Here is a 19,753-nt window from a genome sequence, read left to right as displayed (position 1 = left end):
AGCACAACTAAACATTCACACTCAGACTTATACACATACACATGCACGCACATAAAAAAAAAAAATAATAAATCTATATTTTTATGTTTTTTTTCCTGAGAAAAAGAACAAAAATAATACATGAATGAAAATTGTTTCATACATTCTGACTTTTTCTTCTTTTTTTTCGTGAAATCAAGCAATAATTAAAAATTATAACCAGTAAAATAATGAGCAATATGTTTGCTTCATTCAAAATATTTTATTTCAAGCAGCTGGCCCTGCGTAGACGATTGGATTCGGCTACTTGGAGTGGTTTGCAGTTGGTGTCTGCGCTACCCAATCCGGCCGCCAATGGGAGTTAAGGACACCACGGAAGCAGACCAGATGAGAACAGATGTATATCAATTTTAGCGGTATTTATTGGGGGTGACACCAAACTTGTGGAAACCTAAAGTACAACAGTGTACATTTTCACAAAAATCGGTTAAACCGTTTTGCAGCCTATAGGTCACATACAAACACACACACACACACAAATAAAATTCATAGAGTGGGGTTTAGAATACATAGTTTAGATTAGACTAGTTGATAAACACTGATAAACTGTGCCTCAAACATTAACGGTAATTGTGTAGTGACTTCTAATAATTAAGAGTGCAGTGCCGAGATCCAATCAAAGCAGCCATCAATTATGCCATTTGTACTTTGCACTAGCAATATCTTTATGTGGAGGTTGCCTCTCAATGATTTTATTTACTTTCTCGATTCGTTAATCTTTGTTCCCGGTACAGAAGACCTGTTGTAAAAATGTGTTGGCCTAGGGAGGGATGGGAACCACCAGGGATCCAACCAACCATATTGAAATTACACATTATTACGACCTCAATCGTAGCATTTTGAATGTTTTTGTCGTGAAATTAAACCTGTTTTGGGAATAAATAGAATAAAATAAAAAAAAACATTGTATTTTGGATGACTTTTGGTAATATTCTTGTTGTAGCTAATGGTCAATTTAACTAAATCCAGCAATGCCTATTGCAGGGACAAATGTCTCCAGCTTTTTGAATCCTTTGCCGTTAGCGCCACTCAGTGGCAAACACTTTATATTCTCACAATCACTAGCTTTCATGCAGACACCCTGCAGGACATGGTTCTCCAAACGTTTTCCTGTCAGGGTCACATAATTATCAGAGTCATTTTGTATCAGAATACGCGTGACAATTGGATGAGTGAATAATTCTAATAACGTATTGTGTTCCAGAAAGCCACAATCAAGTACCCCTTGAGGATTCTCCAAAGAAAAAAAATCTGAAAACAAATTTATGTAACGAATAATAACGAAATAACAATCTGTGGGTCTTTATAGAAAAAATGTCCTTTGGATACAAACTTTCCGCTGTCCTGTACCGTCATGATGGGATTTGAACACAGGACACAGCGGGGTCAATATGAAAAACATTGTTTTAATCTTATTATCACAGCATTATTAATCAGTACCATAGATGAATGTTGATTTGGCTGTGCATTTCCCATTTACAATGACAAATTCTGTGTCACTCACAATGCTTAGACTTGAATAGAAGAATAAAATATGATTTATTGTCATTGTATCGTGTGAAAAACACCAGTGAATAAACATTTATCTCTGGTACTATGACTAAAATAGTGTGATTATAAGATAAAACCGACTGTTTTTTTTGCAAGTAATCAATACCACTAGTGGACCAGTGTTCTGATAACCAAGCTGAACTTGGACCTGTTACGGTTGCTGTGGTTGACGTAATAATGGATTCTAGTATTTACAGGAATATCCTGAAGACCATCAGTTTGTGCCCTCAAACTCAAATGCTCTTAGATCAACAATCCGAAACACACCAGCAAGTCCACCTATGATTGCCTCAAAAAAAAAAAGAGAAGGTTCTGGAGTGGCAAAGTCATGTTAAATCCAATTGCACCAGATGCTGTGGTGTGACCTTAAACGGCGAGCTCATGCTAGAAAACCCTCTGAAAGAACAAAACGAGGTATTTAAAGAAACCAAGGATAGCAGGGATAGCTACCAACCCATACCATCTTCCTTCTGACATATTCACAGATTTAACCAGATCGTCCAGTCTGACCGACTTCAGTCCACACATTGTGTACCACTATGTTTTAACTGGAGTATCCCCATTCACAGGTGCTTATTAAAAGCTTTTTTACCTCACTGTGAATGTGTGAAACTGGAGTGTCATGCCCAATTTCGTTGTCACAATATGTTAACCCATTTTGTAACAACGACAATAAAGGTATATTCTATTCTATTCTATTCTATTCTAAAAGTCTGGATGCTCCGTAGCTGGTTGAGTTACTGGTATGTGTTGCTGCACTATAGGGAGACACCTCAGTGGCAAAGGTAAGACACTAACCTTAGCTCTGTATGCTATGCCATCAACTCTCAAATCAACTGTCGCAGAAAGCTGCTCAAATATTTTTATTTTGTATATTCATTTTGAATAGGCCATTCTGTATATCCACAGACGTCAGACACACTCAACTACAGTAGCACTGGCTAACTTTTTGGTAGCTACATGAGGTGTCTTTTACGTTACTCCTACCTTAATAATATAAGTTTACTCAGAAATACATGAAACATACCCAGGTAAAAATTGCTCGCTGTAATTCCTGGAGTACTTGAGGGTTGCCAGTCTCACCGATTGATTTCAAATATACATCGCCGTCTTTTGTCTCCATGAAAAGGGAGATGATACAACGACAAATTGGGCTTAGAACCTTGCCAGTTCGCCTATCCCACCGCAAAGCAAGAAGTCACCATGGTACAAAGTCGAGTTAAGATATATTCTTCTGTCGTGATTATTGATATGTGTTTCAACTCAACTGCTTATTCGACAGCATCTGCTCAAGTGCTTTTGCCATCCGTCATGGCTCTCATACATCCAGTTCACTTTATTTTTCCATCACATGGATTAGAGGCGTTTTTCGGTGTAGAGCGTCAATCTGCTCGTCAGAGATTAACTAGCCCTGTGCAAAAATGGGCAGTGGCGCTTGTGTGACAATAGTGATACTACTGTGGATCATAAATCACTATTTTGTTCCGAAATCTTGAGTATGACATCGTACAATATGCACGGGATCGATTGTGGCCTTGAATTTTTTTTGGGGAAAAGTAAACTTTGCGGTTATAACAAATCGCCCTTTCCTTTTGTGACGTATAACAGGCACATGTGATTAATTCCTGTTATTTAAGGTAATTTATTGTAAATAACTTAGCCATTACCAATAGTTTAAGTCACAGAAAATGAAAATTAATAAATAATGACCAGGAGTAAAATAAAACTGACAAAATAAACACTTAAATCCTCATGAAAGTGCAGAGAGCTTGCGTATCACTGTATAAACAATAAGGCGTGGATAATATTACGTAGTAAGGTAAGAATAAAAACTGCTTACCAACTGCTAAAATAAACATAAAGTCATGTTCATTTGTATGGCCCCAAATCACAAGGGGTCTCAAAAAGCTGCAGAGATCACTGATTATTGCAAACTACAGACGATTAACTCACCATCCCCTGATCTAAAACGTACAAGATGGCAAGGAACAACTCAAAAACCTCAGCATGAGGAAAATGAAGAAACCTTGAGAAGGGACCTCACATGAGGTAATCTCCCCCTTCCAGGATGACCAACTAGATTAGAGACTAGATTTAAACAGTTCCACTGAGGTTGCAGATCGGATCTCATAGGGCAGACCATTCCACAGCCCCAGTGCCTGAATGGAGAACGCCCTCGAAAGAGCATGGTAGTCTCATCAAGACGTCACGAGTTTCCAAAGAAATTACTGGAGAAAATAAAATACAGTATTGTTGTATTGTTTTTTAGGGATTTAGCGATGTATTTATTTGTGGAGTCGTATTTTCCATAATTTTTATTGATTTGCTGTTTTCAGATGAAAAACATGTTCCATTTACAAAGTCAGTGAAGAAAAGATCAAGCACGTCTCTATCAAGCACTTAACACCCCCCATGTGAAATGCATTTACAACGAGGAGAAACAGCACACTCAGATTGAAACGCTGACCTTTTGCTTGCAGGTCTCTAAATCATTCTTGTTTTGCGGCTCAGTGCTGATTGACATGACCTTGAACATGACCCAGCATCCATTTGGGCATCGGCCTCTGTCACTTCTTTCACTGAACAGAGAACAATGACGTGTAAAAGTGATTAAATGAAAGAATCAGAAGGCTCCTTATTCAGTCTGTCAAAACGAAAACTGTAAAGAAGGCCTTGCTAGGAACAATTCATCTGGTCACTTAACAGGTGACGCGTGAAATGACAATGCAGCTGCATACGCTATTCTTCAACAATGGAACTGAATCACATTCAACACATTTTTACATAGAATAAAAGAGCACATTCAAGCGTGTGATTAACCCCTTTCAGAAGTTTTTGCAGAGGAAAATCTTGTAAAGTGGCTGAATTGTGACGAGAAACATTCAGTTACCTTATTATTTTCCCAGAAAATGTCTCAATGTTAAACAGCAACAAATATTTCAATCAAAACACCCCAGAGGCTTTATTCCGTTTGAATACTAAACATGCACGAACAAACTCTTTACAAAAATATTTCAAAACTAATTGTTCCCCATTTTTAAATAAAAATCAAATATTCCACATCAATTTAAAGGACCAAACAGCACTACAGTGTAAAAACAGTATTGCCTAAATTGATTGATTGGGGATGAAAGCAAAAATATGTTTAATCCGAAAAGGATAGACGAAAGTGGGATTTATTCGTAAACAGAACAGATTTTGAGGATTACAGACACCCTCCTATTTACGAACATTCGAGCTACGAAAAACAGTACATACCAACATTTTTTCTGAATGTCGAAAAATATCCGGACATTACTGTAGTGCTTCTTTCTGCCGCTACTGGCGTGTGGCGCTGTGAGAGCTCACCCAGCATCCACCTCAAAGAAGAAATCCGCTTCCTCTTCTTAGTTCATGATGAAATATTCTATACTGTATCTCCAAGAACTTTGACATTTTTATTGTTCATTATCTCGTGCATCCATTCAATATGGTTGGTGTAAAAGGTAAAAAAGAGGCAGGCCGTTTCATTTTAAATGAAAGTGGAATACGAAAACTTGATGCGGTTGAGAAAATGATTGGATCGCTTTTTTTTTGGGCCACTTTTTACCAGGGAACAGGAAGTCGCCTAAACTCTTGAAGCCCATCTTCCAAAAGTAAGTTAAACTTCTCTTTATTTATTTTATAGTGCATATTATTTTATTAAATCTTTTTTAGACCCAAACAATACATGTTACTTATATACACCTTAAACATACATTCCATACAAAATATAGCTCTGAGGCAACTTCAAACAAATTCAATTTACAAGTGATCGTCCTTTATGTAAGTAAGGGGGCGTCTGTATATTTTATTATGGGATCCTAAAGTAACATGATGACGTGTTGTTTTTTTTTTTATTTTACTTTTGAAAATATTCACTCAAGATGAGTATTCTATGTGTATAATGTCCCCTATTGATTCTGGAAATGGCTCTTGATTTGGCTGGTGTGACCCAGCAAAAATGTTGATTACAAATGAACATGGTTGGGTAGGGTTACTTTAACTGGATTACTTTCAATTACTTTTCGATTACTCCAATACCAAATATGCTAATAAAAGACAAAAGAAACCAAATGTGAATAAAATGATGACTCACAACACGTGGTAAGCTTTCTCTCCTGGCTTTGATCTCTTTGATCTCCAGCAAAACTAACATAAAATGCGACAGAAACAAAATGGAAATAAATCCAAACAGCTTGCCAACCTCATTTTTGACGTTCCATGTATTCCGTTACTCCCCAAGCCTGCACAAAATTTTGTAATTGTATTCATATTTAGTTTATTTTGTCTTTTATTAGCATATTTGGTATTGGAGTAATCCAAAAGTAATTGAAAGTAATTCAGTTAAAGTAACCCTACCCAACCCTGCAAATGAATATACTATAATATACAACAACAGTTTTGTAATTTAAAGAAAATCCAACTATGGATTAAATGTCATTATTATCCTTTAATTGACATTTTACATTTTATGTTTAATGCCAAAATTCATGGATGATCGGTTAGCAAGTCCGCATCACAGGTCCAAGGTTATGGGCTCAATACCCTCTACCAGCCTCTGTGGAGTTTTCCCACTGCCTGAAGACGACTGGCACGGGCTCCTGTGACACTTGTGGGGCCAAGCGCCTGTAAAATGAATAAACGTTCTTCGATAATCGTGAAATTAGAAATGAAAACGTCCTGTTAACATGGTACAGCAACCGTGGACGCTCTGAGCGTCTGCCGTCGTTAGGGGACAGCAAAATCTCACAAATATCAATGGAACGACATCAATCAGGAGAAAGTCTCTTTCCGTGGCTCTTATAGTTTCAGACCAAAAGTACTAAACAGATGTTTACAAAACACAACACCACATCAACACAAATATGAAGATAAAGAGCGACTATCATTATGAACATATCTGCCAATGATCTCGTTAGGGTGCAAATATGCTTTCCAAAAGTGTCCATGAAGAACAGGTAGTTTTGGAACAAATTTGGACTTTTCCACAAGAAAAAAGTACAAACTGTTTGTACTTAACAGCAAAAAAATGTTCTGTGCCCGCCTGCAAATTCAGTGGGTACAAAAGATTCCGCTCACATACCATAAAACCTTGAGAGGCTCAAGACTCAAGTGATTGCCTTTGTGAATACAGTACCCGAACAAATACATTTGCACTACCATATATTATTGATAATAAACAACATGTGCAAGAATACATTTTAAAACAAAAACCCTCGTGTACACGTTAGCAAGCGTTTGACGCCTTGCTGATTGTTTACAACATCTAATCTGGTGAGCATGATTTTGTCAGCAAAACCGAGAACATTTTTGATTCAGGAGAGATTTCTATTCGAGTATGCTGTTCTGGGGAACGGATGTGACATGATATGAGATTAATAACCTGCCAAAATATTCCCTGTAACACATACATTATCTAAATCTATTTTTATGTGGTGTTACGTTCTCCAGTGACCTATTTGAAGGTTGTAGAATTAAAAAAATGATGTTTCTTAGGAGGCCACAAAATTGAATTACAATAGGAATATATGTTTATGGATGTATGTGATGTTTGTTAGGATGTGGTATTAATTACATTGAGTGATACTCCTTTTTCGGTGGTCAGGAATGATATACAGTGGAACCTCGGTTTTCGAACGCCTCTCAGTTCGAACAAATCGGAGTCTGTCCAAAAATTTCGAGAAACTCTTGCTTCGCTGTTCGGTCAAGAAATCGGAGTTTGAACGCCAGTAATGCATGAGTGCGTACGCTAGGGTGCGATGCTGAGCGGCGTACGAGTGTTTTAGCCACTAATTATGCCTCAGAAGAAAGTGCAAGCAACAAAGTTGCTACGGGTGAAAAAAAAAAGTAGTGCGTACAACTATTGTATTTAAGAAAGAAATAATAGCTAAAAAATGAAGGAGGAGTGCGAGTGTCTGATCGTGCTAGGGAATACAGCCTGGCTAAATTTACGATCAGTACAATACTAAAGAATAAGGAGGCTGTGAAATCTAGTGATGTGGCTAAGGGAGTGAGTGCTATAAGCAAGCAACGGCCGTCCTCCTGTGCCTTCTGCTGACCACCACAAAGGTAAGAAATACTATCCATAATTATTTTCTTTATCCTTTTTTGAGGTGATCGAACAAATTTTCGAACCGGGTTCTGGAACGGATTATGGTCGAGAACCGAGGTTCCACTGTAGAACCCTGGTCAAAATTGAACGCCAACAACAGTTGCTGGTGCCAATTCCTAACACAACATGAGGGTTAAAAATCTTCAAAGTGAATTCATGGTTTTGGATTGGATCTTACATAACAGGTACATTTAATCATCGTGGTCGCTAGTGTGTCCTCCAGGGGTCAAAATTAGCAACATCTCTTTATTTTAGTCGAAAACAACACTTTTTGGGGTTCAGTCCTCATTTTATACACACTTGGTTTACTCAACATGTCAGGATATGATTTAATTTTATTTATTTTTTACACAGATAAAGCGTGATTAAGATTTATTTTTAATTACTTATTTTTTCTCTCTGGAACAACCAGCCTGCATTTCAAGTTTAGGCTGGCCTACACTCCAGCATCTTCTTGAAGGCCTTTCTGAAGCTGTCGTCTAGGAAAGCATAGAGGAACGGGTTGAGGCAGGAATTGGCGTAGCTGAGGCTGGTGATGAAGTAGGAGATTCCGATAAGCAGCGGCGTGGTCCTCAGGTCGGTGGTCAGGGCCACGATAGTACTGAGGTGGAACGGCGTCCAGCAGAACAAGCAGACAGCCAAGACAATGAAGACCATGATGGTAACCTTCTTCTTGGCTTTGTCCAGCGCTTTGGCATTGCTATTGAGACGCATGTTCCTCAGCTTGTAGAGCATCAAGGTGTACAAGATGCAAATGGTGGAGACGGGGATGGCAAAGCCCAGGATGAGAGTATAGATCCGACTGGCTTTGAACCACGAGCTCTCCGGCACAGGGAAGCTGAGCACGCAGCTTTTCCGGCCATCGGCGGGGTCGAGGAAGACGCCGGCAAAAATACTGAACGGCATCACAATGACGATGACGAGGACCCAAACACAGAGGGAGATGATTTTGGCCGCTCGGTAGGTGCGATATGGCATACGCTTTGAGCGCACGGTGGATAAGACCACCAGGTAGCGATCCACACTCATCACAGTCAGGAAGTAAATACTGGAGAAGATGTTGTAATGGTCGATGCTGAGGATGACTTTGCACAAAACCTCTCCGAAAGGCCAGTAGTGCAGAAGATGTTCGGCGATGCTGATGGGCAGGACCAAGGTGAAGAGATCGTCGGCAATGGCCAGGTTGAGGATGAACATGTTGGTGACCGTCTTCATCTTGGGGGCTTTGAGGATCACGTAAATGACCGCCGTGTTGCCGGTGAGGCCCACGGCGCAGATGACTGAGTAGATGACCGGTAAGATGACGTAGAGGTCGGCATAGGAGTAAAACTCAGACGGCGGGGTACAGTTTAGGTGACTTTGGTTGGCTGAGGACAGAGCTGCATAGTCCATCAAGTTGTCACAGAGCGGCGGCGCAAGGACGCCGGTCATGTTCTCCATATTTTACTCGGGGGTCCGCTAATGATGCATATTGAAGGACGCATACAACAGAAATAGTTCCACACTTGAAATTGAAGATGGACTATTGATGAACGTATTACAAATAATCCTTACGAGTGGAAATATGTTTGCAAGAACACAGAGTCTGCCCGGTGTTGAGCTACATGAAGATTGTGTGTTTTTTCCTGCATCCACTTGTATTCTTGCCCTCTCATTTGACTCTCTTTTGTCTCCAAAAGCAGCTCCGTGCTCTTTAACAAGGTGGATCTTCTCCCTATTCCCTCACCATGCACCCTGGAGATAGAGCGGCATTAGAAGTACATTTTTACAATTATTCTCTGTGCTAATCGTTTAATATAAAGTAAGTATTTAAAAAGGAACTTTTGGAACTTACCTTCAGTCACAAAATCCAGTAGATGAAAGAGTCTTTGAAAATAAATATAAAACTATTTTCAAAGTAACTAAATGTCTTACATGATCATCCACTAAACGTCACAAATGTTTAAGAAATATATTTCAGCTAGCGTACTCCTCATTCTCCTCACTCTTCCCTTGGCTGCTCAGCTGCTCTTTGGAAGCTTCTCTCTCTTGCTGTTACTGGGTCTCTCTCTCTCTTCCTCTCTGCCCAATCTTTCTCTCTATACTTCTCTCTCTCCCCTTTTTCACTCTGCCCTACCCGCCCATTCTTTTTTTTCCGCTCTCATATCGTCTGCGCACATGGTGTTTCTAGCAATTTCCATTTTATTCCGTTTATTATTCTCTCAATACAACTTTTTTTTACATGAACTCCAAAATAAAACAACATGAAAACATACTACCCCAAAAATGTAATTGTTATTTTTTTTTTCCAAAATTGCCTATTATTCACCAAAAGGCAACACAGGAATAATTAGACCACGGAAAACTATGTCCATCTAATCTTGAAATATTCTACAAATGGGTCTTTAATTTGGTATAAAAAGCAAGTCAAGTCGTGTTTATTTGTATAGCCCTTAATCACAAAGAGTCTCAAAGGGATGCACATACCACAGACTATTATTACACCATCCCCTGATCTAAAACCTACACGAGGGCAAGGAAAAACTCAAAAACCTCGATGTGAGAAAAATTAAGAAACCTTGAAAAGGGACCACACGAGGTAAGCCCCCTTTCAGGATGACCAGGCTGCAATGGATGTTGCAATAACAAATAATACACAGATATTGTCAACATAAATATAGGTTATTCATAATTTTAACATACACTCCCTAAATACCAACTATGCTTTTGACTGAATAGTACTAAGCATGTACGGAAAACTGAAGACCAAACCTGTAAACACAAACCTGTTACATAGGAAACTTTATCCATCCATCCATGATCTGCATCGCTTATCCTCAGAAGGGTGGCGGGGGTGCTGGAGCCCATCAAAGCTATCTTCGAGCAGTGGCCAGGGGATACCTTTAACTGGTTGCCAGCCAGTCGCAGGGCACACAAAGACAGACAACTCACTCGCTCATTCACAGGGACAATTCACCTGAAATGCATGTTTTTGGAATGTGGGAGGGAACCGGAGTGCCCGGAGGAAACCCACGCCAGCACGGGGAGAACATGCAAACTCCGCACAGGAGGTTCAATCTTAAGACCTCAGAATTGTGCCGCACACACACTAACCACTACGCTCCCTTGCTGCCCAGGAAACTTTATGTATTTAATTATTTCTTTATTACTCAACAACAAACCCAATTTACAGGCTCAAGTATTTTTATAATAAATACAACTACTGTGCATAATAAATGTTTATTTTTTATTTTTTTTTTTACTAAATAGTAATAGTAATAATAATGATAAATAATTTTCATCATTTCAAAACAATCTTGCAGTTTTAACGAACAACTCTATGGATTAAGGACACGATCTACTTATGTACTTTACAAGCCACCATCATGTGTCATTTTTACAGAAAATCATATATCAACCTTTAAAACCTTTTTGAGCCAAAGCACCATAAAAGTAAAAGTATTTTATTTATTTTTTGGTGGGATGAATACCGAACACGCTCTCCAAATAAAAAGTAATTCTTCAGCACATTACATTTTACAGTGTGACGTTTGATAAATTGTTAAACGGTATGAAATAAAAATGCCAGGGCCTGTGTCCCATATCAATATTAATAGATATAATAAAGTATCTATCTATCTATCTAATATACCACTTTTTGTTTTGTTGAGGCTCATATATTTTTTTTTTTGTCCTAAATAATGGTTTCAAAACAAAGTGAGAGTCAAGTTATTTTGTAAAAATGTCAAAAAAACACTGAAAATAAGTATGTAAGTATTTACCTTCAGTGCAGACGGTGCTGAGTAGAGACAAGGAATGCGTGTGCTGTTTGTGTAGCATCTTCCATTCCTACTGCTCACCCAATCTAATTAACCCGTGTGCTTTGCCCAGGCTTCTGGGTGTTTACACTTTCTTATGTGGCTTTTCATCATAAAGTGCCTCAACAATAAACAAAGATTGTATAATGAGCTTCCATATAAAGGATTATTGAGAGATTTTAGGCCAAACGGGGTCTGTTGGTTAACACTTTGACTTGAAATTGTATCCAAGACTGTTCCCTTTTTATACTGGACTGAACCCCGGTGAAAATCAGTATCAACTCGACTTTGCGATTATCGAATAAATGTGCATGCTCCATTTTGTGTCCGAGCCAGGCGTCAGTGTTCATTTTACCTCTGAAAAGTGATGGGTCCTGGGGACTCGCATGCTTAAAATCTATGGATCCCAACAGAGTTCTATGGGTCCCCACAATTTAGTGTTGTCGAGGTTGAAATTCTAAATCGGTGAAAAATAAATAATAAAAATCTATATATTCATTCAGTTTTAATCATCAAATTATTAATTCATTTTCTGGATCAAATTATTGTTGGTAATATACCGATTAAAGGGACAACCACAAACCTGTCTTTTTTTCATTTTCTCCTTTTATGCTTCCTTTTTTTCTTAACTTCTTTATACGACATCATCATTCGTAATATAATGCACCAAAGCAAGTGAGCCGTTTGAGAGCCGGCTGTCTTTAATGAGTTAAGCCGAAAAAGCCGGTTCTCTAAAAAGAGACGGACTTTTCACTACACAACTCAAGATCGGCGTGCAGACGAAAACTCGCACCGCGAGACCAAAACAACATTTGCCGGATTGGAGTGCGGTAAATCTTTGTTTAAAACAAATGTAATCGGGTAATAATGAAAATTTTGTGTCAAAAAAGTTGCATCCCGGGGACGCACGTTGATTTGAGACTATGCGTCCCCAGCAAAAATTTTGCGTCTAGGACGCAGGGACGTGGGCAAACGAGAACACTGCAGGCGTACTCATGAAAAGATCGTGACACAGGTTCCCTTGAGACTCCCTTCTTTTGTAGGCATACTCAAAAATGCATGGCAGGCCACATTAAAACATCCAATGGGCCATATCAGGACCGAGGGCCGTATGTCTGATGTAACTGCTGTAGGGCAATGCCTAGAAGGCTGAGACTGAAGAAGATAAGAAGCGACAGCAGGCAGCCAATCAAAGCAGTAAAGTGAAATTCAGGTTCCAATATAACAAAGACCAAACAAATATGGTGGTAAAAAAATTGAGACGAGCAGTTAGGGACAGAAACAGAGGTTGTGAGAATCATGCCTATTTTTAGCTGCTTGTGTTTTAGTGAGGGAGAAGAAAAATAATAATGCATGAGCAAGTTGACCAGAGGCAGCTTCGCGGATCCTCTTGACGCAGTATATGTTCAGAAGATCTATCCAAATCAGATGCCAAATCCACCTGCAGCAATTCCATTGGGTTATTTAGAACAGTTTTTCCAGCTAAAGTCAATAGGTGAGAGTGGGAGCGTACATTGACTGACGGATAAAAACTCATAGAAAGCGTATGTGTCCTTGTGTTACTGCAGTGGCATTACACAATCCCAGTGAGAATCGAAGAGAACAGTTTTATTTACACAACAGAAACGCTGAAGGTGTTGCATTGCCATGGGGTAGGAGAGTCGTATTCTTCAAGTTTTCAACAGACAACCCGGCAAGTGAGCTCAGTGGCACTCAGTGTTGGGCAAAAAGTACCAGGGTTGGGTAGGGTTACTTTAACTTGATTACTTTCAATTACTTTTGGATTACTCCAATACCAAATATGCTAATAAAAGACAAAATAAACTAAATATGAATAAACTGATGACTCACAAAACGTGGTAAGCTCTCTCTCCTGGCTTTGATCTCTTTGATCTCCGGCCAAACCAACATAAAATGCGACAGAAACAAAATGAAAATAAATCCAAACAGCTTGGCAACATCATTTTTGACGTTCTATGTATTCCGTTACTCCCCAAGCCTGCAAAAAAAATTAGTAATTTTATTCATATTTAGTTTCTTTTGCCTTTTATTAGCATATTTGGTATTGGAGTAATCCAAAAGTAATTGAAAGTAATTCAGTTAAAGTAACCCTACCCAACCCTGGTCACTACTTATTCCAAAAAGTAACTGACTTAGTAACTGACTTAGTAACTGACTTAGTAACTGAAAGTAACGGAAAGGAACTATTTCATTTACTTTAAAAAAACGTTGTTGTATGTTAAAAAGTTTAAGCATATCCGAGCAAATACAAAAAAACAACGTTTACTTATAGAAAATGAGAATTGTGACTATTTTTTATAGAACCACCATTTCAGCTCGGCACACTAAAAAAAGCCAGAAGAAAGAATAAACTTTACATTTTTAGAAAAACACATTCACACTGAAAAACACAGGAAATATAATTAAAATAGTTAAATCAACAAAAAATGATAAAAATTGTTTTAACCTCTTTATGCTCAAATTTAAAGTGAACAACAAAGAATGCCCCAAAAATGCATATTGACCATTGATAAGACAAAAAAAGGCATATAAGAGGGAACTAGCTGTTGATTAGTGGGTACCAGTTACCTTTGTTCACTAAGAAGCGGTTCATAGAGGCGAACAACACAAGTCGGCCGCTGTCAAAACTCAGCCCTCGTTTTTTCTTTCGGAGGAATTGTAAAATCAATATCTGTAATCGATATCTAAATATATGGTCGTCGCTATTTTGAAGGGCCGTATTATCTGAATAGATCTGAAGTTAGCAACTCGGAGGAGAGCGGAAAACTGCATCGCTGAACACGGCGTCAGGTTGGCAGTAGCACGCCGCTGTTGGCATTCTGCAGCCAACGTAACGCAGTGCTTTTGACTACATCATACTATATAAGTATAAATACTTATTTAGATGAACCTTTTACTGAAAAATATTTATAACGACATTTTTTATAACAGTTATTCCCAACACTGGCAGCACTCAAAACGCCTCCATTGTTAATAGCCACCGCTTTCCTTGCCCATAGATATTATCTATTGCGTCTTCAAAATCAATTTTGCGGTGCTCATGATTCACCTCAAAGAAACTCTAAAGATTAAAGGCCTACTTTCCACTGCTAGATTTTTTTTTTACCATTGCCATCTGAAAACCAAATGAGAATGCATGAGAGAATAGGAAACAAAACTCAAATTTATAAATGACAGGAGAAAACGCAATATTTTTCAGAAAATGATGAGATATATTATATAACAGGGTCCATAATTGAATTAAATCATCTTTACTGTCTTTGAGAACAGTGTCGTGAAGATTGTTTGCTACCAGATTAGACATGTCACTCCAGGATAAAGACGTTATAAAGACCTAAAAGGGAAAAGATGTCAAGAACTGGAACTGGATCAGGACCCAAATGCATGATGTTTCTCACACAAGCCTTTTATTTTACGGGAAATGGAGAGTCATGCACGTTAGGCAGCAGTCTGGCGTGGAATAATAGGAAGCCAGAGGCCAATTGTCCGAGTACATATCGGACAGATAGGGTTAATACCGGACAGGACGGGACAGAGAGGATTGATAATCAAACAGGATATCGAAATTAAACAGGACAAACTAGACGGGAATGAAGACTGGAGAGAATAATAAACAGGACAAAAATAGACAGGAAGGAAACTGGAAACTGATGTTAAACAGGACAAAAATAAACAGGAACTATACCGGACAGGAAATACCAACAGGAAACAGGACCGAGTAAAAACCCACGTCTTGTGGGGGTGAGTTTCGTTGACGAGCTGACAAAGGAAGAGTGAGAGCACTGAGCTGGATTAGACGGAAAGCCAATCTGTCAACGAGCCGCAGCTGGCGCCACACGGGTGGGGCCAATTGGGCGTCATGCTAACCGTGACAAAAGTGAGAATAACTGATGTCAGAATATGTAGTTAAACAGATTTCCCAGGTAGTGTATGGAGACTGGCCTAAATTGTATTCAAAATTCCGAGCAAGATATGCATTTTTCACAGTTTTGCAACTGGTTTAGGGTGGTGAGGTCTCTGAGGACTTGTAGCAACTGCCAGAGAGCAACATGTCAAAGAGGTGGTTACCAGGGTGAGAGGAAACCTTTTTAATGTTGATGGCTAAGCTGCGGTATCACAAGGCCATGATCAACCCTTATTTTAAACGCAGATGAGCTTCTGTATTTATTTTATTTTTATATGTTAATGTTTTAAACTTGATTCAGGGAATAAAATAATTTGTGGTGTTCCGCTGGGTTCAGTACTTAGCCCCCTTCTTTTCAGCATTTACGTGCTTCCATTAGGTGATATTATTCGCAAGTATAAGATCCATTTCCATTGCTTCGCAGATGACACTCACCTATATCTTCCGTTGGAGGAATTTGGAGGCCTGACGGACTAAGATGAAAGAGTGGATGTCACTCAATTTCTTGCGTCTTAACTTTGAAAAGACCGAAATGTTAGTTATTGGTCCATCTAAATGCCGTGACTTATTCTCAAAACTGCTGTGAACATTGACAAGTGTCACATCACACAGAGTGACTAAACATTAAAAATGTAGGTGTCATATTTGACCCCGATCTGTCCTTTCAAACACATGTGAAGAAAATTACTAGAACCGCTCTCTTCCATCTTCACAACATTGCTAAAATCCGTCCTATGCTGTCTTAGTCGGATGCGGAGATTATAATTCACGAGTTTGTTACCTCTCGTCTCGATTACTGTAATGCACTACTCTCCGGTCTCCCGAAGTCCAGAATCAATAGTCTTCAGCTGGTACAAAATGCTGCAGCGAGGCTTTTAACTAGGACAAAAAAGTCGATTTTGGCTAACCTGCATTGGCTACCTGTTAGCCTAAGATGTGATTTCAAGGTTCTCTTAGTATTATACAAAATCATACATGGACTTTCTCCCTCATATCTTTCAGATCTGATTTCCCCCTATGTTCCGGTCCGAAGCCTTCGTTCTGAAAGCGCCGGTCTACTGGTGATCCCAAGAGCCAAGAAGTGTTCCACAGGTTTGAGAGCGTTCTCCATCCGGGCACCGGTGCTGTGGAATGCTCTCCCCCCTGAGATCCGATCTGCAACCTCAGTGGAAATGTTTAAGTCTAAGCTTAAAACACACTTCTACTCTATAGCATATGAATAACCCATACTTTTTGTGGACAATGTCTCAGTATTATTTGTAATCCTTTGCCTGGTAATCCTGAAAGGGGGATACCACATGTGCGGCCCCTTCTCAAGGTTTCTTCATTTTCTTCATGTTGAGGTTTTTGAGTTTGTCCTTGCCCTCATGTTGTTTCCAGATCAGGGGATGGTGTAATAATAGTCTGAAATAATAATCTGTGCAATAACATGTGCAGCCCTTTGAGACTCTTTGTGATTAAGGGCTATACAAATAAAAATGACTTAACTTGACTTCACAATAATAACCTTTAAGATCCACTGCATTGGTAAGGTAAAGAAGTAACTTTAAAAAATATATTATATAAAGGTGCTGAGGATAAAAATCAAGAATTTGCCAGAAAACGGTTGCAATAAAACAAAGATTAAATGGCAGCTTTAGTTTTTAGCCGCACTGTTGTCAAGGAAACCTGTCCTGAAACACCTAGAGAGTTTGTTGCCTTTCCCCAATTCGAGGCACCGTTCCAACAAATGAGATTCTTGGCCAGCACACTCCAATAACACTTTGCAAATCATCAAAGATCTGGAATCAAGAATTAAATAGTAGCCTTTCTCTGATCAATTGACCATTACTCATCTTCTATCCAGATGTTCTCTTTGAATATTTGAAAACGCCAGAAGCCTATTTGAACTTCTCGACTCTGAAGGAAGTTTGTTTGATTTAACAAACTCAAATAAAACGGAATATTTTATCTGACAAACGTCTCTGTTTTTTTCCTGAAGGCAATGTCCGTATTATGTTTGTGCTTTAATCTTCTCAATGCTGGTCTCTTTAAGAACATCAAGAAAGCCTTATAGTTGAACTAGGCAAGAACCTTTCTTCCTAAACGAAATCTCTTTCCTCGCATATCCTGTGGAACCAAACTCATATCTATACATATTTATTTTGAATTAGTTTGTATAGAAATGTGTAGTTTTCAGCACCAAGAATCTGGAATTTCCAATGGTGAAGACAAGTATTTCAGAATACTGTATGCATTGTATGGTTCCAAAACTGTTTATTGGCCAAATTTGTCACAACCAGAACAACAGGACCCACTCGCGTAACGTTACTCACAGTTTCATTGGGGAGGAGGGAAAGGATCGCACACACCATCCGGAGATTGCTGGCCGCGGGGAGTAGGTTGCTCAGATGCGGAAGTAGGACTTTCGTGGCGGGCGATGGCGGTGTCAGGAACGGAAAAAAGTCGAAAAACTAGGAGAGAAATGAAATGAAATGATCTGCATTTATATAGCGCTTTTCAAGTCAAGACTTCCCAAAGCGCTTTGCAGTGTGCTTCACATTTCCCAATAGCGGCCGTGCAGCCATGTAAGGCGCTAACCTGCTTATTGGGGGTATTAGGGGTTCAGTGTCTTACCCAAGGACACTTCGACACGTAACACGGAGGAGCCGGGATTCGAACTGTGATCTCTTGATCCCAAGACGAGCGCTCTACCTCCTGAGCCACTGCCGCCCCAAAGAGGAGGAGAGTAGACGTGGTCGGGATCAAAAACGGATCACTTTTCGGGGCGGGAGAACAGACGTGGTCGAGATCAAACAGATCGTAGCGTGAGAAAAACAAGAGCAAAAAACAGAGGACAGGCGAAAAAGGGCTTGCCGTATTAAAACGGAGATTCGCAGACGGATGGACAAAATGGGACTGACATGACAGAGTTTAAATACTGACGGAGCCAATCTGTCAACAAGCTGCACCTGGTACCCATGGGCGGTGCCAATTGGGCACCCTGGCAACCGTGACAGAAGCTGCGCCACAGGGGGCCAATTGGGCGCCATGGCAACCGTGACAAAAGTGACACAATGCTTATTTTTATATTATACATAGCTATACATGTTTGACCATGACCAAAAATCATATGTAGCTTTGGTATTGAGTCTTAAACACCCCTAACGGTTACTTCGGTCTTCATCCTGAGTGTCACGAGAATATTTTTCACACTTGCTCCAGATTTTTTCTTTTTTTCCTTCCCTTGTGTTATTGCTTTGTTTTTGTTTGTTTTTTTTTTTTTTTGCTGATTTTTTTTCTTCATTCAAATAAACATCAACTAATATCATAAACTATTCAAAGCAAGGAAAGGCAATTGCTAGGACTTGTTAAAATTAGCTATGGATGGATTAAGACAGGGGTGTCAAACGTACGGCCATCGGGCCGGAGCCGGCCCGAAGGAGGTTCGATCAAGATAATATAAAAATGGAAAAAAATGCACAAACGACATGGAATTCATATTTCTAATTAGATACAATATATGGATTCTCCACTAGGGGACAGAGTAGTGCTGTTTTGATCAGGACAGGAGAGCAAAAACGTGGTCGGGGCAGAAATGGGTCATAAGCCGGGACGGGAAAGCAGACGTCGTCTAGATCAAAACAGGTCGTAAACGGACAGGAGCAAAAACGGGACAGGTGGGAGTCAGAGTCGAAAAAGGCTTGCTTAGTACATACTGAGGTTCGCAGACGGACTGACAACAGGGGATCGACATGACTGAGTTCAAATAGTGACAGGGAACCAATCAGAACCTGTGCCGGGTGGCACCAAATGAGCGGGCACAGCTGAGTCAAATCAGTAATCATGGCATGATGTGTTTTCAATAAGTTTCAATATTGAAGGAATGTAATATCCGACGCCACTACGAAGACTCATCACAGCGAAAAATATCACGGCTTGCAAGGGCAATTGAGAAGAGACAAGGTCGAGGAATTGCTGGCAGGTCTGAGAAAACAGCAGTCAACTTTCACCCAGAGCCGAGAAGTCAATGAAGCACCAGTAAAAGCCAGCTATCTAAATGCTAGCGAAATAGCATTAACATCAAAGAATAGCAGGGAGTATTCCTGACCTATCAGCAGATTTAGACAGACAATTGAAACATAGAGTCAACATGTATTGCAATTTCTGTTGCAATTGACGAGAACACTTATATCACTGATGTAGCACAACTGGTCTTATTTTATTAGTGGATTTGATGAGACATTGACTGTTACTGACGGGTTTTTTGAGTTGGTTCCAAAGATGGACATCACAACATGTCAGAATCAAAACAGGAAGAGGACCCAG

General features: G+C 39.5%; 1 protein-coding gene across 2 annotated transcripts; it reads right to left on the bottom strand.

Annotated features, from left to right (window-relative positions):
- Positions 1–5,017: 5,017 nt before the first annotated feature.
- On the bottom strand, positions 5,018–10,610 carry LOC148369009 (neuropeptides B/W receptor type 2-like). 2 transcript variants are annotated; one of them, XM_088330933.1, is made up of 2 exons: positions 10,489–10,610; positions 5,018–9,457 (listed from the first exon to the last, which is right to left on the bottom strand). In XM_088330933.1, the coding sequence occupies exon 2, from the start codon at positions 9,161–9,163 to the stop codon at positions 8,150–8,152; it is 1,014 nt and encodes a 337-aa protein (XP_088187059.1). In that variant the 5' UTR covers positions 9,164–9,457; positions 10,489–10,610; the 3' UTR covers positions 5,018–8,149. The 2 variants fall into 2 exon arrangements, with proteins under 2 accessions (XP_088187059.1, XP_088187058.1); XM_088330932.1 differs by lacking the exon at positions 10,489–10,610 and adding an exon at positions 9,558–9,769.
- Positions 10,611–19,753: the final 9,143 nt, after the last annotated feature.

Source organism: Urocampus carinirostris, chromosome 3, assembly GCF_059441175.1.
Source record: "Urocampus carinirostris isolate Australia breed hairy pipefish chromosome 3, RoL_Ucar_1.0, whole genome shotgun sequence".
NCBI lineage: Eukaryota > Metazoa > Chordata > Actinopteri > Syngnathiformes > Syngnathidae > Urocampus > Urocampus carinirostris.
This window is presented reverse-complemented; position numbering and strand designations above follow the sequence as displayed.